This window comes from Limanda limanda, chromosome 18, assembly GCF_963576545.1.
Source record: "Limanda limanda chromosome 18, fLimLim1.1, whole genome shotgun sequence".
In the NCBI taxonomy this organism is placed as follows: domain Eukaryota; kingdom Metazoa; phylum Chordata; class Actinopteri; order Pleuronectiformes; family Pleuronectidae; genus Limanda; species Limanda limanda.
In genome coordinates, this window is record NC_083653.1 from 7,883,974 (window position 1) to 7,911,284 (window position 27,311).

General features: G+C 43.4%; 2 protein-coding genes across 2 annotated transcripts; one reads left to right on the plus strand and one right to left on the minus strand.

The window, feature by feature from the left end:
- Positions 1-3,311: 3,311 nt before the first annotated feature.
- LOC133024743 (synaptotagmin-14-like) lies at positions 3,312-9,364 on the minus strand. Its single transcript, XM_061091912.1, has 7 exons — positions 8,431-9,364; positions 8,089-8,229; positions 6,126-6,379; positions 5,598-6,035; positions 4,394-4,574; positions 3,992-4,048; positions 3,312-3,628 (listed from the first exon to the last, which is right to left on the minus strand). The coding sequence occupies exons 1-7, from the start codon at positions 9,362-9,364 to the stop codon at positions 3,312-3,314; spliced, it is 2,322 nt and encodes a 773-aa protein (XP_060947895.1).
- A 9,556-nt stretch (positions 9,365-18,920) lies between these two features.
- LOC133024422 (cytosolic 5'-nucleotidase 1A-like) lies at positions 18,921-24,501 on the plus strand. The gene is made up of 6 exons (XM_061091525.1): positions 18,921-19,120; positions 19,212-19,379; positions 20,706-20,835; positions 20,961-21,083; positions 22,745-22,929; positions 23,339-24,501. The coding sequence occupies exons 1-6, from the start codon at positions 19,007-19,009 to the stop codon at positions 23,702-23,704; spliced, it is 1,086 nt and encodes a 361-aa protein (XP_060947508.1). The 5' UTR covers positions 18,921-19,006; the 3' UTR covers positions 23,705-24,501.
- Positions 24,502-27,311: the final 2,810 nt, after the last annotated feature.

The following is a 27,311-nucleotide window of genomic DNA, read 5'->3' on the forward strand; positions in this document are numbered from 1 at the left end:
TATTCCTATTTTCAAAGAGGTCCCAGCCTGAAGGAGCCGACAGCTTCTTTGTCTCCGAGGAGAACGAGCTCGTGCCATCGACCTGAGAGCAGACGTGTGTTCTTCTGTGACCTGGTTTTTCCAGAGGTCGGACTATAAGTAGAATGTCATTAACTGAGTGTTTCAAAGAGCCAGTGGATGCTGGTCGAAGTGTCTTTGAAGCCAAATCCCGACCTGCTCCAGTGGCTGCTGCTGTGCTCTGACTCCCTCCCCCCCCCCCCCCCCCAGGTGAAATGCAAACATATTCGGATGGAAATATTTTCCTGCGAGGGATAAAATCAAGAGAATGTTTCCTAATTGCTGTGGTTTAAGTTGGCAACACGGCAAAAACAACTAAACAAATCCAAATTTACATTTGTTGCTACACCAGATTTGGAAAAAACAACTTTTTAAAAACCCGCTGTCACATCCCAACAGAATTTTAATTGGAGCTCGAGGGGCCTCATAATTACTTGGCCGGCTCTAGACCTGTCCTCGGGGCACAGTTTGGGTCAGCTGGTATTTTGGAAGGTGAAAAAAAACACAACCTCCCCATTCCTCTCCCACCACCCTCCTCCCCTCCAGGATCTGCGGCACAGCTGGTTTTCCGTGGCCTGAAGCAGGAAGCGTTAGAAAGGTGGAACGATCAAGTGCTCCTGGGTCGGCTCCACCACCGTGGACTGGGCTCCGGCGTCACCACAAACCATTGAAGGCCAGATGAATGGAAATAAAAACACTTAACATTGTTAAAAACTTGATCCGACTTTTGTCCTCATTCTTCTCTCGTGAGCACATTCCTGGATTTGTATTAAAATGAGTATATTGAACAGGGAACTTGATTTAAACTCCGAAGAACAAAGAGCCCTAAGTGGTTGGATGAGTGTGAGAAACTTTGTGAAGTGTGTGTGTGTTAAATCAACTTCAAGAGCAACTCGAGTGGTCACATGATTGATCACGCGTTCGCTCACAGAGGGAAGCAGCCAATCGGAAATAAAAACCCTTAGTTTATTCAATGATATTCTGCAAGAACATACAGTACATAACTTATTTTTAAAAGCCCATTTCGTTTGCTTACAATCTCTAAATCTCCAGGAATACTTCATATGAAAAATGGATATGATGTATAAATATATAAATAGGGATGAAAAACTAGGAAATTGGCTGAAATGGAAGTAATGTTGGAAGACGATAGAAGCTTAGAATTGATTCGTGCATAGATGGTAATTACAAATGAAAATAATGCCAGATTTATTCTTGATTCTTTACACCCAAAGAAACAAGTAAATTTATGTGGTTCACGGGGCTGTTAGGTGGATTTTATCGTCTACACAAAACTACTGCGTTTAATATGTATAATTTATCACATTAATAATACTGAGAACCATTAGTACTGACCAGCATATGCAGAACATTAAATAAATAAAACTACCTTCCTGTTTTAATGGCCTACGCTGCACCTTTTGTTTAGTTAGAGATGATTAACCCTTAAATGCACAGAGTATTTTAAAGGAATAAATGGAACAACTCTCATATTAATCAATTTAATACGCAGCTCAGATTGAGGTTGTGTCCACAGTTAATAAAATCTGCCTAGCAGCACCGCTGAAGCTCAAACACATTACGTCTCGTTTATCTCAGGGTGGAAGAAAAAAGGGGACGTAAAAAATGTGTGTTATTTTTACGAGGGGGATTGTGTTTCAGCAGTAAACCTCTGCAGCCTCAAAGTGACATCAGGTCTCCAGAAGCCAGAGGAGCTGCTTCCCCTCCTCATCTCCCTGGATTCAGGACATGGATTCCCACAAACGTGTCAGAACTTCATGGTTTTAAAAGCTGGTTTATGCACAAATTGAGCTGAGAGCAAAAACACGCCCGAGCCCAACTTGTGTTAGAAGCCCCCCCCCTCTCGGTGGCTGTCATTCCCTGTTTTCGGCCAGTTGTCTATGTCGCAGGAATGCTACACATCTGGTTTTCATCAAATCCTCAGAAATAATCTCATGATGAATAAAGGGAGAGGACCGAGGTGCAGCATCTCCAGCTCAGAGGACTGCTGTGAGATCACAGGGGCGAAGAAGAGAAAGAGGAGTTCATCCTCCTCTCCTCTGCTTCAGGAGGGGAGAGGGTTTGGTTCTTACTGGTGGGTGTGGTGGTGGTGCCATCTTTTACAAGTTTGGGGGGGATTTTCTGACTCATAGCTTTTTATTTGATGCCGACACGTTCCAGGTGAAGGCGCAGATTTATCACCGTTCTTGCTCGTCTGATTAAGTCTTTTTTTTTATACTGCTACATCGTCCGTTCACACGTGATGAGCAGATAGGATTTACCCTTTCCTGTATTTTCATTTTTCCCACTTCCCAGCGAGCGCGGGCTGAGGCTGTCACCAGCGGCGCCTCCGAGAAACTGACGGCTTTATGGGACTAAAGCGCAGGCGGCGTTTGCATATTCCTCCTCAGCGGGAAGCACCGTGTTTCTACACGAATGAACACGGCTGAGGTGTCAGAAGGCTGGATGGTAAAACAGGCTCAATCTGAATTACACAGGCAGGCCGGCTGCTCTTTGATACCAGAGGCACAGTGTACAGAGTTATGACCACGCCGAAAAACAACAAATCTGTCCTTGTGTCACACACACCCCCAACAACTGGTAAACGCTTTGACTGATCATCCAAAAAACATAAAAACGAGGGGGAACACAGATGAATGGATCTTGCATAATGTCGTGCATGTAAACAAACGGTACAAAGCTTGTGAGCGTAGCTGCAGCATGTAGTTAGGCCTTTAGTAACAGTCTTCTCTTTAAGTTCTCTTCTGGTCAATGGCTGCGACTGCTGGAGACATGTCTGGTGTGCTGGTGGCAGCTGGAGTCCAGAGAAGTCCTTTTGTTCGTCCTGGATCGAGCTCTTTGGTCCAAGTTTCACAGATAGGGGGGGGGGGGAAATGTCTTTTGGGGAAAAAGTGTTCTTTTAATATTGTCCTGTAAACAGTGAGTGTACATGCAGATTCGGCAGAAACTCATTCTTTAGTCTGTTCCTGTCAATAAAGAGGCCGGAGCTGGAGGTGACCCCCCCCCCCCCCCCCCCACTGGTGCAGTCAGGAAGACGGCCTCGGAAGAGAAGAGGCAGATTAAAGGGTGCTCGTCTCTGGCAGTGAAGATAGGAGCCCAAGCCTGTCCTCACACACACACACACACACGCACACACACACACACACACACAACTCACAAGGTGCCTCCAGCTCGGCCTCCAGCTCTGCACGTGCAGGGAATGCTGTTGATCGGAGTCTCTGTGAATCTCCGCCCTATGTGTCGGAGAGCGTGTGCCAGTGGCAGACCTGCTGGCCCTCGGCGTCCCTCATCTCCGTCCAGTGGGCCTGCTGCTCCTCGCCCGAGCTGCTGAGGCCCAGGGTCACGCAGCCCAGCTTCTCCCGGGGCTTCATGCTGCTGCGGCGGCAGAACACCGACACCACCAGGGACACCTCGGACAGCTGGAAGAGCGCCACCTGGAACATGAAGGTCTCCTTGTAGGTGGGGTTGGGCTGCCCGCGGCACACGGCCGTCTTGCACTTGGACATCTCCTTCCCCTTGGAGTCCAGCATGGTCAGCTTCACGTAGGTGTCTGAGGGGGAGGAGGAGGAGGAGGAGGAGGAAGAGGGAGAGCGATGAGAGAGTGCCATCAAGTGGTGGAACATGAGTACTGGGGGAAATGATGGTTTGAAATGAGGCTCCAAACCCCGGTGATTTTCCCTGAGAGGCCGTGTTACAAAACTCCAAAATTTTACATTCAAAATGAAAATGAAATAAAAAGTGAATTCATGTGTCTCCTTTAATGTGATGTTATTATGGTGAGACTTTTTGAGGATTAAATACCAGCAGTGTTTTATTCCTTATTTATGCACCAGATGGAAACAGAAGTATGTGGCGTTTTCAGCTAAAATAATATTTTCATCCAAAGATTAAAAGAAACGCACGGTTGACTTACCTCTCATGATATAAAGCTGTCCTCCTACAAAGTGTTTTATACAACAAAACAGACCATCTGTGACACACACACACACACACACACACACACACACACACACACAAACACACACAAGGTTGGAAAGAAGAAAGACAGGCAGCAGTCAGATCCAGCAGATGGAAGATTGAGATACAGACCAGAAAGTTTCGCTTTCATAGGAAACTCTGATAAGAAGCAATTGCTTTGGCATTGTGGTTATTTCACGTTGTCAGGAAACATCTAAATTGAATTGTGCTTCACTTGTTTTTTGTTTCTTTGCCAGAACAATTGCCATGAAAGTCGGAGACATTACAAAAGAGGAATCTCGCTCTGCAGCTCATTCACACCGGCACACTGGGACCTTGCTTCAGCTCGGGCACTTACTGACGGGCTTGTCGGACGCTGTGGTTTTGAAGTGGCTTCCCTGGATGACCTCGGCAGATAACCTTCCCGTGGTGGAGTTGTAGATGAGACCCAGGAGGATCTCGGGCAGGGACGAGTCTTCGGTGGAGCGGTAGGTCATAGCTCCTGCGCTGCGGGACACACTCACCACGGAGCCGCAACCCTGAGAGACAAAGCACAAACGTCCACCATGGTTCAGAGTCGTAACTAGGGTTGCAAAGGGGTGGAAAGTTTCCGGTAAATTTCCGGAAACTTTCCGGAAACTTTCCGGAAACTTTCCACGGGAATATTAAGCTCAGGAATTTGGGGAATTTTGAAAAATTCTATCTATCTATTTTAAAGATGTATGGAATGCAGCACACACTGCACGTTGAGTTTCAACCCTCCACTGTGCATTCTTCCATCACGTGCACAGATAATTCCCAGCATCCTTCACTCTACAGCAGAGCTATGGAGGCCTGCTGTAGAGTGCAGGACTAGTCAGGTAAGTTTCAATGATATTACTGGGAAAACATATTAGCATGCTGATTGAGGATTGTTCATCTGTTCATCTAGACTATTTCCATTCATTTATCCATCAATTGTAACATATGTTTACAGACTATTCCAATTGTTTGGCTAACTATTTATATCTCTGGCATTGCATTAGTGTTTTTTTACAAACTTTTTTCTCATCTTATTCTACAGAACAATGCCACGTGCACTATCTCATGTGTGGAGACATTTCACCCCATCCAATGTAGAAGGAAAGGCTGTGTAAATACTGTGCAAAGACCTATGTTAAGAATGACACAACGATACAGAAGCATATAGTCAAGTGCCCAAAGTTTCCTCAGGGCTCAAATCAGCCTATGACACAACTAAATGTTTATATTTATGTCTGTATATGACAAGGTAAATACAGTTAGTATAAATTACCCACAACATTTCCAGTTTATTCCCGTTAATTCCCGTTAATTCCCATTAATTCCCGTATATTTACGTTAATTCCCGTTAATTCCCATGGAAAGTTTCCAACTTTGAATATTCCCGGAATTTTGCAACCCTAGTCGTAACTGAAGAATTTGAATTGAAATCAGGTCACCAGCTTCTATAAAGAACTTTTCGGCCATGTGAGCTGAGCAGCTTTTGGACTGGAGGTTAGTTTGCGCATAGTGCAAAATATGAATTCACAAAGTGTTCTCACCGCGAGTTCGGAGCCGGGCTCCAGCGTGACAGGAAGAGCGATCTTGCCCTGGAGGTTGAGCTTAGTCAGGTAGAACACCTTCTCTCCCAGGACCTTCTCTTTCTTCATGCGCCTGATGCTGTACAGGCGGAATCGAACGGCGTAGTCCCCCAGCGCCTCCTGTTCCACTCGGGAGAACTTGAATGTTTCCGTGAAGATGGGACACGGACCCTTCTGCACGCCGGTCTTTGCCCGTTGCTTCTTGGTCGGCAGCAGCACCAGGTGGACCTGCCACGAGATGTTCCCTGTCTGCTTGAGGGCCGGGATGTCTGTTGCCGCGGTGACGGTGACCGCCAGCCACTGCTCGCTGGAGTCGTACTCGAAGGCGACGTCCAGCGTTCCGTATTTGGCGAGGGGCTCCGGCTCGTAGGCCGTGGGGAGCTGGAGATCACAGCCATCCTGAGGGAGGGGGAGGGGGGAGGAGTGAGTGTGAAGTGATCTGATTGTGTTTCCTGAAAAAAATAAACCTTTCTGCAGCTCTGATCTCACCTCAGGTCCCAGAACTGCTGTGCTGTCACTGGGTATATCCTCCTCACAGCCCTTGTTGAGGTAGCTCTCCGTGTCCTGGTCCCCACTGGCCTCACTGGAGCCGGGGGGGCTGTCGCGGCGCTGGGGGGGCGACCCCCTGCGGACCCCTCGCTCCGAGCGGGAGGACGCGCGGGGGGCCGAGCCCTTGTCCTGGTACGGAGGAGGCTGCAGCTCGTTGAGAGACGAATCCTTCTTCACCCTCTGGACGCTGTCGGCTGCTTCTTCGTGACACAGAGGGAAACAGAAGAAGTCATGTGATATGGAAGAAGTGAAGAAGTGTCACTGGAGACAGAGCAACTCATTCTGTATGCAACGTGCTGTCAGAGCCACGGTGACGTTGTGACGGACGCAGGTCTTCACTAGGTTGTGATTCAAGATTCAAGATTCAAGATTTTTATTATCAAATGCACAATAACTAGGGCTGGGCAAGTTAACTCGTTTCAATCGAGTTAACTCAAGTGATGAGTTAACTCGATTAATTATCTTATCTCGCATTAACTCAGGTTTGATTATTTATTGTTTTATTGTGAAAGTCAGGCTTTTATTTTGTGAAAGTCTGTTGCTGACTGCTGCAGAACAGGAAAAAAGAAAATAATTGGCGGATAAACAATCGAGTTAACTCATCACTTGAGTTAACTCGATTAAAACGAGTTAACTTGCCCAGCCCTAACAATAACATGAAGCAGTCGCTGGCAATGCAAAGCTTGAGTCACAGGCTCTCTTCTAGCAATGCTCAATAATTACAACCAAAAATATGAAATAGAAATAGTATAAAATAGATTATAAAAAATTTAAAATAGAAAATAAAAATGTATATATCTAAAAAAATATATATACAGCTCAATTCGAAGTTATTGTCAAGTTTTGTCCATCATCACATGTATTGTTGTGTTCATTACGAATGGGGCATCTTGTGTATTGTTGTACGATGCATAACATCATCTTTTCTGTGCTGATATAAGGGGGCGGATCCAGGATCTGCTGTTCTTTGACATTTTCTCTGATTTCCCCAGAAAAAATTCACGGATATTGATCGTAACAAATTAGGGAACTGGTGAGTGTGTGCACTTTGATTGTATTTAAGGAGACTGTTCTATTGTTGGAGAGTTGTTCTCCGAAAATAGATAGATCGATTACTTTATTCATCCCAGAATGGAAATTAAGTCGTCATAGCAACCGGTATATTTGAATACAATAGAATAAAATTAAAAATATTGAGGTAGAAAGAATAAAAACAGAAACACAAGATAAATAGGTAGATAAGGTGCAGTGGCAAGATGATGGTAATAGTACTGATGATATGATGGTAATGTTATTGTTAGACAGTATATAAAAATAGTACAGTATATAGTATATAATATAACATAATACATATATATATGATAGATAATTATACCAATATAATAGCAGTATATAGTAATAATGGCAGCAACAGTATATATAATAATAACAGTAAATATAATAACATGTACACATGTATAAATATGTGTATATAGACTTATATATACAAAGAATATACAAAGAGTATGATATTATATGATATGATATATAGTAGAGGTATAAATATAAGTATTTGACTATACAATAGATAATATAATATACAATGAGTGTAAGAATATGTAGATAGAGTGTGCAAAAGACAATATTATTGTATAAAATGATATATAATATCAATATGGTTTATATTAACACATATCACATATGATGTGAAGTAAGTGTATATGGAGCGGAGTGTTGTACAGGGTACACAGTGCAAGGAGACAGGTTTAGTGCAGTTCTGTGAATGTGGCTCTGACAGAGGTAGAGGATTTGTACAGTCTTATTGCGGTACAGACGGACATACTGATCTCTACATCATAAACATAAACATTTTAGTCTGTACACTGTTTTCATAAATGACTCTTGTCCGTGTTCGTTCTCTCACCGTGTTCGCTGGAGGCCTCGCTGCTGTAGCCCCCCCGCTCGCTGGGCTGTTTGCGTTCGCTGCTCCACGCTGACGTGGTGTTCTGCTGGGCCGTCGCCTCCAGGCCTCGGTCCTCCTCGCTGTCTGATGGAAGAACTCCCTCTGCACACAGCACACAGACGCTCCGGGTCACACTTTGCATTCATGTCACAAAACCAGTGTGAGGCCTGAGGAGAGCAGGAGACTTTCACACAACACTCAGGAAAGATTCAGGATTAAAGCTTCAGATTTCATTTTCACATCAACAGGAGAAGAAGAAGAAATCCAAAGAGGTGGTGGAAGAGTAGCGGCACACCCTCTGACCTTGCTTGCCTTTCTTTTTCTTCTTGCCCTTCTTTCCTTTCTCCTTCTTTTTCTCCACATCTGAGGCTTTTCCTGGTTTCTTTGAATCCTCTTTTGCGTCCTTTCCCTTCTTCTTCTTCTTGTCGGACTTTTTCTTCTTTACCGTTGACGGAGGCACAGGAAGCTCCGCCTCCTCCTCATCGTCCCCCTCTCTCTCCACGCCGTTCTCCACCTCTTCCTCCTCTTCTCCCTCCTCTTTTGGCTTCTTCTCTCTCGTCCTGCTTTCAGTTTCAGGTGAACGGGGAGTGTCAGCACTCTCTTCCGCCCCCTGCTGAGCAGCCGATTGGTCTTCGCCATCACTCATCTTTCTACCTTCTGCAGGACCCTCATCCGTTTTCTCCTCAGCTTCTTCCTCTCCCTCTCGCTCCTCCTCTTTCTTTCTCTCAGCCTCTTTCTCGAGCTGCTTCTCCCTCCTCTCTCTCCTCCTCTGCTCTCTCTTCTCCTGCAGTTCCTTCTCCTCTTTCTTCTTCCTCTCTTCCTCTGCCAACTCAGCTTCCGTCTTTTTGACCCGCCAGCAGCCGTCCCTCCACTCCCACTCCATCTGGCTCTGGGTGCGCTCGCCCTCCGCTGAGTCGCCGGTCTGGTTGTTTTTTGAAGCCGTGCTGCTTGTGTCAGCGTCTCTGCTCATTGGCCACATGCTTTTCACGCCGCCCTTCCCTTCCTGTGCGCTGGAGGTCTGAGCGGCCCCCTGCCCGCTGCCGTTGCTCTCCCCGTCTTCCTCCTCGTGCACCTTCTTGATGACAGTGGTGACCTGCTCCGAGAGCTGGTCGCTGACGGCGTAGGTGGCATCGCTGACGGCGGTGGCCAGGTCGTCCACGCGGCTGGTGACCGAGTCCAAGATGGAGGAGATGTTAACAGAGGGGAGGTTCTGCTGGAAGCTCTTGAAGAAGGCCATCTCTCAGCCGGGGATCTCGTCGCCACGCTGGACGCTAGATCAGCTCATTAGAGGCACTGACACGGACATGTGGTTGTTAGCAGCGTCACACTGTGAGCTCAGACTCACACACACATGCACCTGAATGTTGTAAAGATATAAAACATCTCACACAGGGTCTATTACTTCACTATTTGTATTTTTTTATTTTACATTTTTACAACTTTGGACGTCAGTTCTATCGGCTATGATGGTATTTTAATTTCCATGTTAAATCCTGAGATACAAACTTCTTCCTGTGGAATTCTGTGATAAATAATATCAATATAATAAATATAATCATGTCTAAAATTGTGACTGTATGTATGTCAATTACATGTAACTTCATTCCATAAGTTCAATGTAAAGGGTCACCTTTAATGAAGTGTTTTCTATCATGTTCTGTCGTGTGAATAAATCAAATAACTTGAAGGTGGCTAAATGAATTGTGGGTTTAAGTTTAACATTTTGTTTCGGTAACATTTGAGACATCTGAGGGTTTAAAGGACTGAATCTCAGCAGCAGTCACCCTCAGGTGTGTGTAGATGCAGCCACAGTGTGTGAAGTACCTGGCTGTGTGCTGTTATAACCACTGAGCTGTGACAGATCGTCGGGACCCCCCACTGACAGCTTGTTGCTGAGGTAAAGAAAAAACAGAGCCATCAACGCCATGAAGGCTGATATGGAAGACAGGACACCCAGAAGCTCAGGAGAGACTGAGGAGGAGAAGAAGAACAGAAATAAAGAAGGAGGGATGAGGGGCGGGGGAAGGGAAGACAGACAGAAAAAGAGACATTGAACAGAAATTAGACAAAAGACAGAACTGAAGCAATACTGATCATGGAGATATGCAGCAGTTAAGATTGCAAATTCAAAACACAGAAAGAAATGCTCCCATGGCTGCAAAGAAAAAGAAAAAGAGACGGCTTGCAAGGTTTAAAAAAAGACTATTTGGAACAAAAATACTTTTAAGGCTGTAAACAACTCTCCTTGGATTCCATAAATAATTTGGTTTGATGATAAGACGTCTTATTTTGGAATCAAACTCCCTAAATGTTGCCTTGTCAGGGAAGCATTAGCAGCGCGGTGGTTCTTCCACTTCAAAGACACATCAGATAGGATCTACAGCGAACACTGTATGTAGGCCAAGCCGTACTGCATGGAGCCACGCAGCCCACCGCCGCTGCTGAGGTGCTATTTTTACGACGGCCTCAAAGGGAACGAGTCTGACTGAAACTCGGTATAAAGCCGGTGAAAACGCCCAGGGCCTGCTGCACTTAATGGGCTCCAGCACAGACACACACCACCACGGACGGTGTTTCTAAAGAGCGAGCGGCTCAGAGGAAAGGGCAGCTGGGGAAGTAAAGGTTGAGCCACACGACGGGTCAGAGCTCTCAGGATTGATTCACTGGTTGGCCAATTAAAAATCCTCCAGCTGTGGTTATGATTGCTGATATGAAAACTCTGATTTTACAGAATAAACACTGCAGGAAAGATTTACATTTATGTTTATATTTACATTATTCATCATCATTTGTCTCGTGTTCAGCTTTAAGGCCTCATGTTCGCTCCTTTCTGGGTTGTGATATTTTGGGATATGTTTGTTTTCATCGCTCTGTTTGTTTGTTTTTAAGGAAGATTACAACAATAACAGTTTTTCCCAGTGAGTCATTTATGGATCCTATTAAAATAATCTATGAGCGTTTGAAATTCGGTGCAGCTTGATTGAATGTGAGGAGACGATCAGGCCTTGGTGGTGGTATGTATCTATATCTACTTCTAATTTGTGGTGTATAATTGCATTGTTGTAACTCATTACTTTTGCTGCTTGTCTTAACAAGGATACTGTTGTTGTTTTTGGTGCATTTCTGGTTAAATAAAGGTTGGATAAATAAACAAGTACAGCTGAATAGATTAGTCGATAATTTTTCAAGTAAAAATCCCATTTTATAGTTTCTCAAATGCGGTTTTCCCTTTTATCTTCCTCTTATGTGATGCTAAATTGTTCATTATGGGTTTGTGGCTGTTAGTTGGACAAAATAAGCTTTTAGAGGACATTCACTTGGATTTAGATCAAATTGTGAGGGGAATTTTCCAAACAGTTAATTGATCAATGAAGAAAACATTCGGCCATGATAAAATAATCATTGGCTGTAGCTTCTTGAAAAGCCATGCTGGTACATTTCAGGAAGATGCCTCTGGTGAAGCAGAAACAGCTCAAACGTTATATTGCAACATGTTGTTTGCAGCAGGTGACAAGAGGAGGGAAAAAAAACATAGTTTGTCGAACTGAACTTATTATGGACAGACTTGTTTCACCATGGCAACAGGCTGCGACCACTGCAGCCTGTCAACTGAGGCCGCCTGCTGCAGACTGCTAAGCTGATCGAAGAGGAAGAGAAGAGAGAGAGCGACGTGGCAGCAGAGGCTTACCTTCTCTAAATGAACATCCTATTCAAAAAACAGCTGCTCCCGAAAAGCACTACTGCAACGATCTGATCTCAGCGGAGGGAAAAACAAAGCTGTTGTGCTCTGGACTAATCCGACGTGTAATAAATCCCTCTCACTTAGCGGCCGTCCAGCACTCGCCAGGCGTTCGTATCGGTTCTCTCGCTGCTGACTCTCTGGTCGATTGAGCCGGAACGACCTCTGCAGCCACAGGCGCCGCCGCCTCCTTCCTTCAGTCGGGAATGATCGGCTTACGGCCCCCGGTGCCCCGCGGAGTGATGACACTTCATACACGGCCCTGCTCCGTAAATGTCGATGACAGCTGAATAATTTAGACACCTGAGGTAACCTGACCCCCTGCGCCAACGTACGCCGGGAAGTAGAGTGGCAGCGAGTCGGGCCTTTCGGATCGTTCAGCCGGCGATCACTCATTTTTTATGTTCTCAGAAAGAGCCTGATGTTACTCATAGCGAAGCAGATTAAAGTGGGATTTTTTTTTCTTTTCCCCTGCACTTTCTCTGCCTTTCAACCCATCTTTCACCCCGAGTGTGTGCACGTACAAATTGTGTGTCTGAAATGAATCAACAAGAAAATATAACAAGAACAAAACTAAATAAATGTGTTTTCACAGCGTATGAACTGACACTGTTTCAAAGGAGCCTCAGGAGTCAATCTGTCTGTTTTCTTCTCTGGTATCGACTTCAGAAAGCTGACGAATAAACATGAAAACACGACTGTAATAATGAGATCAGGGAGAATCGACAAAACACGCGAAAGTTCCTCATTAGGACTTTTAACCTGCATTCATTTATTCATGTGTTGACTTTTTATTCCAGTTTACGGCCGCTGCATATTTAACTCTGCTGTTGTTTATAGGCTTGTTTAAGAAGGAGGTGGCCAATCTGGAAGTGTTGCTTACACATGGAGCTCTGATACGAAAACAAAACCTCCACCATGAATAAATCATGAACACACAGCTGCCTACTTTTGCTGAAGTGAACTAAAACCTGATATGCCATGCATAATTCACCCGTAGACATTGTGCTTTCTGGGATCTCTATAGAGAAACTTTGTGGAGCATCTGCACCAAACTTCAGGGAAGATTCACAGGAAATAGGGAGGTTAAGAGCTTTGGGTAATACGGAGTCGGGCGCGGGCGGGAAAAAAGAAGCAGGAATTCATGCTTACTGAAACGCTCGAGTGCAGGGATGAGGTCTAATGGGGGGGGGGGCCTTACCTCTTCTGGCACAGACGAGCTCATGGACACCACAGTTTCGGCCCCCTCCTGGGAGAGAGAGACAGGTGTAAAGTCGGCAGTCAGAGGTTAAAACATGATTTGGTGGGCTGGAGAAACATATGCTCAGGCCTCGGGTAAGAGGAGCCAGCAGATGGGCATCATGTCAGCAAACATTAAAACTGATTAGCTGGAACCAACCGGAAAAAAACACAATTACACGGGTAATTTTGAAAATCCAGCTGATGTCAATTTACCACTACGCCGATGTGTTTGTAGAAATAGATTGAACAACACACGATCGAGGAATGTCATTTCAAAATTTGACATTTTGGGAAATGGGAAGGTTTTTTTTGTTTTCTTGTAGTTGGATGAGAAGGTCGATGCCGCGACTGAAAAACATTCAGCCACAAACTAAGCTAACCTGGTTTCAGCTTCATGTTTAAAGCAACACAACTTTTTCACCTTGAAACAGCAGCTTCTAAATGAGTTTGATGATTCACGGACCTCATCCCCACTCCGCTCCCTGAACATCTGTTCTTCACTATGGTGAGCGGGTACGATCTCCTGTGAGAAGAGTGGAGCTGACTGAGAGTCACAGAGTAAATCTGTTAAAAAGACTGAGAAGTCATTAAAAACCAGCGTTTATCTCCAATACTCAGCGAGGAATCTTTTAAAAATCATGATTTGTGAACAGAGTTTGGTGTACTTGTTGTTTTTTTTCTCTAAATTGAATCCACCAAAAGATATAATATGGATCACATCATTAAAATGTGTTATACCTTGAGCACATGTTGCCCAACCGAATTAATCACATTGTGGCTGCAGGGGGCGCTGTTGATCAGTAAACGTTTAACAGGGTATCTTTAACAGGCAGATATACGTCATTTTTAATCATCGCTAAAAACATCAATAAGATGTTCCCTGTAATACAGGTCAACTCGACTCTGTGCTAAAGAACAGTGAGTTCAGAAATTAAACATGCTTTCTTTACTTTCTATAATTTAGGAACGAACATTTTGCTGAATCCCAGATTCGCTCGTCACACGTCCGCAAGGTTTAAACATAGATGTGTTAATTCTAACCCTATCCTAACGAGTGGATTCACACTACTACATGACAGCACAGTTTACTGACATGCTATTACACGACCTGGTGGTTATTCCAGTTTCTTTACCCCCCCCTCCCCCTGATGTCTTGGCTTGTCTCTCATAGAACAAGCCCTCCTCCAAAGTGCTGTGTCAGCACAGGAGAATGCTCTGAGCTGCACCCAGTCTTTTGCAATGGGAGAGAGAAAATGCTCTGGTTTATTTGTATTTCTTTCACCACTCACATGTCGTGGGCGGAGCTAAACCCGGGATGCAGCGACGGCGCCCTTGCAAAGTAGAGTTGGGGGGAAGCTTGTTTTTTGTAAAATATTTGCCCGTGGAGTTAAAGAAAGACGTATGTGGACTGTGTGATTGCATGATACAAAACTCGCCATATTCATTCTTCAGGTTGCCAGCTCATTTCATAGAAAAATGAATTTTGTAAACAGTAACCATGTGGTGGTGAATCCTGATCGCTTGACTTAAAATACACCTACTTTCATACTTCTTATTCACAAATAGGGTTGCAAAGGGGCGGAAAGTTTCCGGTAAATTTCCGGAAACTTGCCGGAAACTTGCCATGGGAAGTTTAGCTCGGGAATTTTGAAAAAAAAAAAAACTACGCAAATTAAACGCTGAGCAATAGAACCTCATTCAAAAATCTATTTTAAAGATGTATAGAATGCAGCACACACTGCACGTTGAATTCAACCCTCCACTGTGCATTCTTCCATCACATGCACAGATAACTCCCAGCATCCTTCACTCTACAGCAGGGCTATTGAGGCCTGCTGTAGAGTGCAGGACTAGTCAGGTAAGTTTCAATGATATTACTGGGGAAAACATATTAGCATGCTGATTGAGGATTGTTCACCTGTTCATCTAGCCTATTTCCATTAATTTATCCATCAATTGTAAAATATGTTTACAGACGATTCCAATTGTTTGGCTAACTATTTATATCTCTGGCATTGCATTAGCGTTTTTTTACAAACTTTTTTCTCATCTTATTCTACAGAGTAATGCCACGTGCACTATCTCATCTGTGGAGAGATTTAACCCCATCCAATGTAGAAGGAAAGGCTGTGTACATTTGTACTGTGCAAAGACCTATGTTAAGAATGACACAACGATGCAGAAGCATATAGTCAAGTGCTCAAAGTTTCCTCAGGGCTCAAATCAGCCTATGACAAAACAAAATGTTTATATTTATGTCTGTATATGACAAGGTAAATACAGTTTGTATAAATTACCCACAACATTTCCAGTTTATTCCTGTTAATTCCCGTATATTCCCGTTAATTCCCGAATATTCCCGTTAATTCCTGTTTCTTCTGATCAATCTTTTAAATACTGTTATTTTGTTGATGTTCTCAGTTACACGCAGCATCTTTTGCCGTCTCTGAGGTTTCTACTTTTTTCCGCCTGTTAATAGTTGTTTTTTTTTGGGGGGGGGGGGGGGGTTGTTTTGTCCAGAGAATGTTGCACCTTGTGAGACAAATTGTGATGTGTTAATATGAGCTGTACAAATAGACCAGGATTGACTGAAGTGGAGAGGAAGAGGAGAGTGCTGCATCAGGAGCCCAGTGGCAGGGTCACAGTCAGGGTTATCTATCTCGCTCTGTCTCTATGTCTCTCTCTCTCTTTCTATCTGTCTCTATGTCTCTCTCTGTCTACCTCTGTCAGGTATATCTCTCTCTTTATCAGGACTCTATGTATCTATGTCTCTCTCTCTCTCTCTCACAGAACTATCTATATATTTATCAGGTCTCTCTCTTTCTATCAGGTCTCTCACTCTCTCTCTCTCTCTGTCTCTCTCTCAGGTCTCTCTCTCCCCCCCTCTCTCTCTCTCTCTCTCCCTCTCTCTCTCTCAGAACTATCTATATCAGGTCTCTCTCTGTATGTCTCTCAGGTCTCTCTCTTTTTATCAGGTCTCTCACTCTCTCTCTCTCTCACCCTCTCTCTCTCAGGTCTCTCAGGTCTCTCTCTCTCTCTCTAAGAAATATCTATATCTTTATCAGGTCTCTCTCTGTATGTCTCTCAGGTCTCTCTCTTTCTATCAGGTCTCTCACTCTCTCTCTCTGTCTCTCTCTCTCAGGTGTCTCTATGTCTCTCTCTCTCTCTCTCTCTCTCTCTTTATGTCTCCCAGGTCTCTCTCTTTCTATTCTCTCTCTCTCTCTCTCTCTCTCTCAGGTCTCTCTCTTTCTAGCAGGTCTCTCTCTCTCTCTCTGTCTCTCTCTCTCACTGTCTCTCTCTCTTTCTTTCTCTGTCTCTGTCTCTGTCTCTGTCTCTCTCACTCTCTCTCGTCTCTATGTCTCTCTCTCTCTCTCTCTCAGGTTTCTCTGTCTCGCTCTCTCTCAGGTGTCTCTCTCTCTCTCTCTCTCTCGGGTGTCTCTCTCTCTCTCTCTCTCTCTCTTCTCTCTCTCTCTCTCTCTCTCAGGTGTCTCACAGCATCAACCCCGCTGCACACTTGGCACCACGTGACACGACGAGCACAGCGACGGGTCACGTGCCTGCTCTTCAATGACGGTGTCCCGGTCACTTTCAAACCCTGAGGAGACACATGTCCATCACCATTTCCGCCATTGTATGCAGATCCCATTCACCCCCCCATCTGACCTGTTCCCAGGGACCATTAGAGCAGAGGATCCGCTGCACTGATTATTAATAACTCAACCTGTAACTGTGTGAAATCGATATCAATCTATATTCATCCGCAAAGTTATCTAGTTCTTAAACAGTAGCAGAGCACATGTACACTGTACCGCAGTTGGACACTGTTGTGATTTGTCCATCACTCATGAATCAATCACTACACTACTGACGAAGTGAGTGCTAATCGATTATCTCCCCCCCTCACAGGCGTGATGGGGACCACCGGAGCACCGGGGCTGTGTGTGGTCCTCCTGCCCGCCTCAGCATCCTCTCCTCCGGCTCGTGGCTCCTCTCATCCCTCCATCCCTCCATCCCTCCATCACCAGCCCCGTGAAGCTAGGTAGCTGCTGTCCCAGCACCGCGCTGCACCGCGGACCCGGTTACTAACTCGTAATAACAACCAGGACAACCACAACAACACACTGGGAGGAGACAGCTGGTCGTTTCTCTACACGACGGTCCCGGTCCGTCCCGTTCAAAGTTTACCACGAGTCCCGCAGGACACCACAGTACTCACCGTCCATCGCCATGATGCTTCGTGTCGGACGCTACCAACTGGAGGGGGGGGACAGGACAGGTTGTATAAGGGTGCAGCGTAGAAGTTATGTTATGATACAGTTCGTAACATTGTGTTATGTTACATTATTCAATGTTATGATACAGTGTGATACATTGGTTTGTTATGTAATGTTGTGTTTTTAATGTGTTGTTATGTTATTCTACAGTATGTCATGTTACATTATGTTATGATACAGTATGATAAATTATGTTATGATACAGTATGATACATTATGTTATGTTACATTATTCAGTGTTATGATACAGTGTTATGCATTGGGTTGTTATGTTATGTTGTGTTTTTAATGTAATGTTATGTTATTCTACAGTATGTCATGTTACATTATGTTATGATACAGTATGATACATTATGTTATGTTACATTATTCAGTGTTATGATACAGTGTGATACATTGGGTTGTTATGTTATGTTGTGTTTTTAATGTAATGTTATGTTATTCTACAGTATGTCATGTTTTGTTAAGTTGTGTTTTTAATGTTATGTTATGGTACAGTATGTTATGTTACATTATGTTATAACACAGTTCGTTACATTATGTTGTGTTACATTATTCAATGTTATGATACAGTGTGATACATTGGTTTGTTATGTTATGTTGTGTTTTTAATGTCATGTTATGTTATTCTACAGTATGTCGTGTTACATTATGTTATGATACAGTTTGTTACATTATGTTATGTTACATTATTCAATGTTATGATACAGTGTGATACATTAGTTTGTCATGTTTTGTTAAGTTGTTTTTTTAATGTTATGTTATGCTACAGTAGGTTATGTTATGTAATGTTTTGCTCTGTTGCCCTGGTATCTTATGCAAGGTTATGTTATTCTGTTATGTTATGTTATGTTATGTAATGTTGTGTTTTTATTTTTCTTATCTTAGGTTACAGTATGTTATGTAACATTATATTGTGTGATGTGATGCTATGTTGTGTTACAGTCACTGACTCTATGTTATGTTACGTTACGTCAGTTATGTTATTTAACGTAATTTTTGATATTGTGTTGCTTTACTTTGGCATGTCATGTTATGTCATATGACGTTAGGTTGCAGTAGGCCACACAATGTTACATTATGTTACGTATGTTATTTTGTCTTTATCTTACATTATGTCATGTAACTTAATGATATTATGTTATGTATTGATCTCTGTTGTTATACCCTTCTCAGTTGTAAAAGGAACCACATCAGCCAGCAGGGGGATCCAGATGTTTTGGCTTTATGTCGTTCATCTGTATCTACAGTGTTATGAGGGAAACTAGATGTTTATGCAGAGGGAACTTTCATAGACAAACCCAGACTGTTTTGTGTTGTATTGTGTTGCGTAACATCCAATATGTGAACACACCGTTTGATACTTGATTCACTTTTGGAAAGAGGCTCAAACTCCACACACCCCGGGGTGTCCACATACTTCCGGCCACATTCGAAACCCCGCCCGGGCTGAAGTGATGCCCCCACTGCGACCGACCTGCTGACGTCACTTCACGAAGACACGCCCACCCCGGGGTTTTCCTCCTCTTGCACTTCCGCAAAGTTTCCACCTCTTCACCTCCTCCTGCCTCCTCTTCACCTCCTCTTCCTCGAGTCCAGTCGCTCCGACACCTTCCGCAGAACCATGAGTGAGATCCCGCCTCCCAGTCCCAGTGGGGCCGAGGACACTGGCGAGGAGAAGGACTGGGCCGAGGCCAAGGCTTTCTTTGACAAGCTCAAAAGCAACAAACCCAGACCTGTGAGTATTTCCATCGGAGGAGGCAGAAACCTTCCCTCTGCTGGCTCTGCACCTCTCACCTCCTCTTGTCCCCCCCTCCATTGCCTCCCAGCCCAAGCCGCAGTACGCCGTCACCATCGCCGTGTCCTCCCGCACCCTCTTCAACATGGTGGCCGAGAGGAAGATCTACGAGGAAGAGGGGGTCGAGAAGTACGTGGCCTACCAGGTGGAGCACGAGTCCGAGCCCCTGGAACCAGGAGCCGCCTTCCCCTTCGTCAAGGTACGGTGGCCCGGAGAGGTGTCCGCAGGGTGGGGCCCAGGTCCCCCCCCACCCCCACCCTGTGGACTTTGTGCATGGTGGACAAATTGATAAGTCACCTCACAAACATGGAGTAGAATGTGTAGTGGGTGATCTGCAGTGTGTAGTTTGTGTTGCACCTAGTGGGTGACACGCCCCAGTAGGTTGTGTAAGGGCAGGTATTTGTATCCTGGCACCGACAGATATACAATCAGATTCCTTTAAATAGTAGAAAGTATAATGGCACATAGTAGAGCGCATACCTCCGACATCCCATCAAGCTGAACCAAATTGCACACGGTCATAAATATCATTTCATATTCATCAACATCTATTGATTTATCCCGAGGAGAAACACTGAGAATGTCCAACATCCTTCCAGATAGTTTTGTAGAGATGCAGCAAGTAGTTTTTGTGTAATCTTGTTCACAGTCTTAACTAAACTGTTCTGTTGCTATTAACGAAAATAATATTCTAATAATTACTGATATTGTATTATCCCCCAGCCCTGGTCTATCTTCATCATCGACAGATGTTCACTCCTCAGTTTCAGGCAGTTTATTCTGTAAAAGTCAGATATTATCCAGCTTTTCATTTTCTAGAGGCTCCTCGCGGATTAATACAAATTCTACCCAAGTGCCAGGACAAGAAACCAAAAAGAAATCAGTCTTAAAAACCTCAACGCTCATCTTTGCCTTCAGAGCGGCTTCACTTCCTCCTGAGTGCTGTCAAACCAGCCCTGAAATTCCAGCATTCCTCAGCAGGAAGCTGTGTTTTGAAGGATAAAGTACTTTACAACTTCCCACACGGGTTTGATCGATGTTCAGAGCCGAGCATTGTGCCGGCCTGGTGATGCTCACCAGAACACTACTTATTCATGAGCAGTTTCACTGGGGGAGAAAGGAAACGACACAGGAAGAGTGATTGCAGCCGTTAACGCAACGACTCAGTCACACAACAGATCTGTTACCTGCTGGTGCACAGCTCGTAGCAGGAGGATTCTTTCCTTTGCACCAGTGCTTTGTTCTGTTTGTTTTATTTGTTTTTTTGAATGGAAGAGTTGCTCTAATTTCCTTTTTGGCCATATCTTTTATCACAAGACCAGTCACCAGTGTCATACACGTCCATGCAAGGATGCGCAGAACTCCCTGATGATGCCTGTTCTGTTGGGTCTGTGTTGTTTCACTGCCTCGATGTTCCTCTTTTCAGAATCTCTGTGACATGTGGTAGCGATGTTCCAGTCTTTGTAACCTCGTGTTGACACAACACCCGGGCGTCTGATGTGAATCTCTGCGTCCTCTCACACAGGCGCTGATGAACGTCAACGCTCGGCTGAGGGAGCTCTACCCCGACAGCGAGGAGCTGTTTGACATCGTCTTGATGACCAACAACCACGCACAAGTCGGGGTGCGCCTCATAAACAGCATCAATCACTACGGTACGCTTCGGGCTGAAACAAACATCGTTGATTCACTGATGTTTGCAGTCTAGTCACTGTAGATTCGAAGAGGAGCTGGGTAATTAGAGTGGGGTTTCTTTCCACTTGCTTTTTTGTTCTTTCAGATTTGACCATCGAGAGGTTCTGTATGACCGGAGGCCAAAGCCCAGTGGGTTACCTCAAGGCCTACCTGACCAACCTGTACCTCTCCAAGGACGGGGAGAAAGTGACAGAGGCCATAGAGCAAGGTAAGCTGCTGCTGCTGCTGGATGAATAATCAGAACTTCTATTAAACGCGACCTTCTCTGACACCGTTTGGAATCTTGAATAGATCCCGACATCAGCGTCTCTCAGCAGCCTTGAGATGTTTCCGTACCTCGCTGATATTTACACACTCGCACGTTGACTTAGTGGCTGACTCATTCACACTGTTTGGAGGAATCCCGACCGCACACTGTGCAGCAAGAAGGAAGGCGGCGTATGATTTATGGCTCCCTGTCATCTAAAAACTCACCAAACAAACGGTCATGAGACGTAAACACTGAAAATAATTCATCTTTAAAAGGCCAATTGACAAAAAGTGACGGGAAAAAAATCACTGGCAGATAGCAGTTGGTTCCAGGTTCTTAAAAATCTTTTATCTTTCACTTTCAGCTGAATCTATCTGGCTTTAACAAAAATATTTGACTGATTAATTAACATGTTTTTGTTGATAAAACTCACATTCAACATCTGAAAATGTGAGAAATCGGTGTTCACGCCCACAGCCGCCCACATACAGAACAAGTGATGCTATTCACGCAGCCTGAAGCAGGTCAGATGAGACTGGATCTGACCTGCACATGGACAGACTTCACACCAGCTAATGCTTTAACCCGCGTACTGGTGTTTATAACACGTTTTGGTCACAGCTTATCATCACAGGAGACGTGTGGAATTCCGATTTGTCTCCAACAAATCTCTAAAATGTTGTTTCACAGGGATAGATAGATAGATAGATAGATAGATAGATAGATGGATGGATGGATAGATAGATAGAAAGATGGATGATAGATAGATAGATGGATGGATAGATAGATAGATAGATGATGGATGGATGGATGGATAGATAGATAGATAGATAGATAGATAGATAGATAGATAGATAGATAGATAGATAGATAGATAGATAGATAGATAGATAGATAGATAGATAGATAGATAGATAGATAGATAGATAGATAGAAAGATGGATAGATAGATAGATAGATGGATGGATAGATAGATAGAAGGATGGATGGATGGATGGATGGATAGATCGATGGATGGATAGATAGATAGATAGATAGATAGATAGATAGATGGATGGATGGATGGATAGATAGATAGATGGATGGATAGATGGATGGATGGATAGATGGATGGATGGATGGATGGATGGATGGATGGATGGATAGATCGATGGATGGATAGATAGATAGATAGATAGATGGATATATGGATGGATAGATGGATAGATAGATAGACAGACAGACATTGTGTGATTGGTCAGCAGTGTAATGTAAGTCCACATGTACGATATTCGTGAACACCTATAATCATGGTCGTTAAGTTCATCCTAGCCTTTGCTTTGATTAAACTTTTTATTTTTTATCATTGCTTTTACACATTTTTTAAGATGGCATCCTTTATTTTTTGATTTGTTCTGCTTTTGTTGCCATGTTCTCTAACTACCTTTTCTTTTAAAGTATATTAAGCTGCTTTTTATCAGAAGTGATATACAAATTAAGTCATAATTTGTATTATTGTTCTTAGAACATTAATCTTATTATTGTTAAATACCCAGTGTAGTCTTGTAGGCGAGGAACTTTACTGAACTGTGTATAAAAGATATCAAATTAAAGGTGAAGCCTCCTCTCCCCTCGCTCAGGAATCGCTGCAGCCACGATGTTTACGATGGACACCCAGAGTCAGCTGAGCGACACTCAGCTCCGGGTGGCGTTCGACGGAGACGCCGTCCTCTTCTCCGACGAGTCTGAGATCATCGTGAAGAAACACGGCCTGGACACTTTCTTTGAGCACGAGAAGGAATTTGAGAACAAACCTCTTGCTCAGGTAACCTACACTTCTACTTTAATTTAATTATACCGGATCCTGCAGAATAAACTGTTCCTCTTCATAAAAATGCAGAAGTTCAAATGGACTTCTTAGTAATTATGTTTTGCATTGTCCTGTATATGAAGAGCTGTCAGGCAGGTTTAGAAACCCGCTCAGCTGAAAGTAAAGACTTCACAACAACAGCTGAATTTTTGTCTGTGTGGGTGTGTGTGTGTCTTCAGGGTGTAGAATGAGGTTTAGATCAGAGTTAGGTAGTTTGTAATGGTTAAGGTTATGGTGAAGAGATAGAGAACGCGTTATGCTAGTGATGTTTTATAGATAGAAATACAATATTGGTTTTATACTAGTCTTCCCATTCCCTCTGTTGGAATCTGTGTTAATTATCTTGATCCTCTGACTGTTCCAGGGTCCTTTAAAGTGTTTCCTGGAGGCTCTGGGGAAGCTCCAGAGAAAGTTCTACGCCAAGAACGAGCGCTTGAACTGTCCCATCCGCACCTACCTGGTGACGGCCCGCAGCGCCGCCAGCTCGGGGGCTCGCGTCCTGAAGACCCTGCGCAGCTGGGGCCTGGAGATCGACGAGGCCCTCTTCCTGGCAGGCGCTCCTAAGGGCCCCCTGCTGGGGAAGATCCGGCCCCACATCTACTTTGACGACCAGATGTTCCACATCGAGGGCGCCAGGGACATGGGAACCATATCTGCACACGTGCCCTATGGGATCGGACAGAAGTACCACAAGGGCAAACTCATCGAGCAGCCCGCTAAAAAGGAATAATTATTTTCGAAGCAAGAGTTACACCATTATGCCTTACACTACTTCCCTTACTGCCGTTTTAGAAGAGAAGCAACGGATTCCTCACCTGTTGTGACCACATCTCTGTTCCTGTTTACCTTTTGAACCGTGTGCCGTTATACCAATGTGTAGTTTATTTTATATATCTTGCATTTGGCTTTTGGATCTTGTCATATATTACATAATCACGTTGGGATAATGCTGTTTATCTGCTGTGGTCCCTGTTTCTTCTACATTGGGTCTATTATAGTAACATCACCAGCCAGGTTGAGGGTAAATTTCCAACTGCAGCTAACATTTTTTGTTGTCTCACATTTAATGGGTCTCGGAAACGTCAGGGTTTTATTTTATTTTAAAAAGACGTTTATCAAGCTAGCATCTAATAGGATTAAAAACTGTGCAACATTACACTCGAACTTTCACGGTCATCTCTGAGTTGTTTACACTTAAAGCTATTTGTACGTCGGGCATCGCACTGTAACCACACGTTGCTTTCATGCTTTTATACGAGAGTGACAACACGATGTATGTATGCTGGAGGCGTTTTTATGTATTTTATATTGCTAAAGCTCTAAAAATGTATAAATATCTGAATATCATCCAGGAGTTAAACAGTTACACTTGATTGTAAATATATCAACACTGATAATATTTCTCTCTATTATGCATGTATCGTTCTTATGTTGCAGTAACACAGTAATATTTTTACACCATTTGACTTTTTCTATGCTCTGATGTGTGTGTTTTGAAAAAAAATGATGTGGTAGATAAATAAAGAAATGTGGACGACACTTGTCTGCTTCTGTAGTGGAAAGTAAATAGGACACAAGTACAATCTTCAGGTAATTAATACTCATTACATATCATTATTTGTCAGGGGACATTCAGTTGTACTTTTACCCAGGTTGAGGACTTCCATAGTTTTCCCCGCCTCTGGTCTTTGTACATCTCAGCAGTAGATGGCGCTGTTTATCTGTAATTCCCCACCTCGATGTCTTTAATTATTCCAAGTTTTAACTTTTGTTATAGTATAAGTTAACACAAGGTCAATGGTACAATGTAGAGAGTTGGACAAGAGGAAAGGTCAACTCAGCAGTAAGGGCGGAGTTATACAAAATATGAAGTAACAAAAAGAAAATCCAATCAAATAGAGCACAAGACAAATTCAATAGTGAAATCAAAACTTCAGCAGCAAATCTCTCATCAACTCTGTTTTTAAACCTCTGTGTCCCCCTTCATCTGTCCAGTGTCAGCACTTTTCATTTTACATGTAAACAGAGAGAAACAAACCACAAGGAGCTGCTCTTGTTAAATCAGAAAAAAATGTATCGTTTTCCCTCTGTTTGTTTCAACCGAGCTCCCCCTCCGCACATTGTTCTTTGTGCTGAAATATCACTGCCAAGCAAAAATAACAATTAAAATCAGGCCTAATTGGAAGTTAATGAGATATGCTGCGGTTTCAGATGTATTAGAAATAGCTGAGGTTTATCCTCCTGGACCAACATAACACTGATATGAGGATTGTGTGTGTGTGTGTGTGTGTGCATGTGAGTCTGTGTGTGTATGTGTGTGTGTGTGTCAGGAAATAGCTTTGTTTTTAAAGGGAGAGATCAAGAACTCAAGTTATTTATGTATATGTATGTTTTATTCATACTGGACGTATTCAGATGTTTTATTTTTGTAACAGTAGAGTACCAACAATTCCATAGCAACTCATGGTTCTGCTTTTAAAATCCTTAAGTAAAAGTACAAAAATATTGAAAGAAAATATTTGGAAAGTATTTGATGAAGAAATTCAAAAAGTATATTATGGGGTCCTAAAGACTGTTGGGTCTGTTATAAAGTGTCATAGTTTTAAAAAGTCTCTTTTGTAAAATCTGAATCTCCAAAGAGAGTTGTCTTATACATTTAACAAGTCAAGTATAACTGCTATAACTATTCAATTAATTGATATCCACAAACTATTTTTGCCTTTGACTAATGAGTTTAATCATATTAAGCAAAGTGTTCTGGTTCCTGTTTCTCAGAAGAGAGGATTTGATGCTTGTCTTTGTCCCACGTGTTCGTGAACTGAATTGATTTGAGTCTTTACACAGTTAAGTGCATCACCACCAGCTCTGGGGAATTGAACAGGCATATTTCCCTATTATCTGACAAAACTCAATCAAACTAATTGATGTAATGGAGCAGTAGAAGCACATCAGTTGCATAAAACGGAGAAGCTCAAGTAAAGAGGTCAGCCTTCATTTCTAGGATCGCACTTGAGGAAATGTTTTAAGTTTACATCACAGCCAAATGGTTTCAGTTCATCGTCGTTGCTTCTTGATTCTCTTTCAGTTTGTGCGATGCTTGGATTCAGCAATAGGCATCTTAACCAATTTGGTCACTATGGTGATGACTGTGAATATTATTCCCTGCCTTAAATTTACGAAGAGGAAAAGATAGTGAACGCCCAGGGGGGGTCCGGATTTATTCCAATTTTATAATATTTTCCTCTTCGGTCAAATTATTCATCTTGTCAGTGGAGTATCTTCGCGCCGAGGCGATGTTTTGACAGAGTGTATGTTTGTGTGTGTGTGTGTGTGTGTGTGTGTGTGCATCCCCGAGAGCTGGGACCAACTGGCTGTTGCCATGGATACTCGGTGCTGACACCACAAGAACTGTGTAGGCTTGTTGAAGATATAATTAATAACAAAGGATTAGAGGCAAAGGTAGCATGGGGCTCAGTGTGAGAAACCTCATCACACAGTTACTATAATTGGCATCTTTTCCTTGTGTGTGTTTGAGAAGTAACCAGCAGAATAACTGTGGAAACACGACTCTCATTCTCGGCCGCTGCATTTATCTTCTTGACAAGCAATTTGCTCTAAATATGTTTTCTTGGTTGGTGGCCAGAAAGTTGTAGGTAGATGTTTTGTGAAAGTCGTTTATTTGGACCAGCGGTGCAGTGTTGCCCTAATGCCGACACGCTGGATTATCTCATTAGTTTTTGTCATGTCAACATTTTAAATTGTCCAGTATTTTGGTTTTTAATTTAATACATTCAAAACTAGTGTCAACTCCGAATAATCTCCTGACATCCTCCAGATAATCTCCTGACATCCTCCAGATAATCTCCTGACATCCTCCAGATAATCTCCTGACATCATCCAGATAGTCTCCGGACATCCTCCAAATAATCTCTTGACATCCTCCAGATAATCTCCTGACATCCTCCAAATAATCTCCAGACATCCTCCAGATAATCTCCTGACATCCTCCAAATAATCTCTTGACATCTTCCAGATAATCTCCTGACATCCTCCAAATAATCTCCAGACATCCTCCAGATAATCTCCGGACATCCTCCAAATAATCTCTTGACATCCTCCAGATAATCTCCTGACATCCTCCAAATAATCTCCTGACATCCTCCAAATAAACTCCAGACATCCTCCATATAATCTCCTGACATCCTCCAGATAATCTCCTGACATCATCCAGATAGTCTCCGGACATCCTCCAAATAATCTCTTGACATCCTCCAGCTAATCTGACATTTTTCCAGATAATCTCCTAACAATCTCCAGATAATCTCCGGACATTCTTT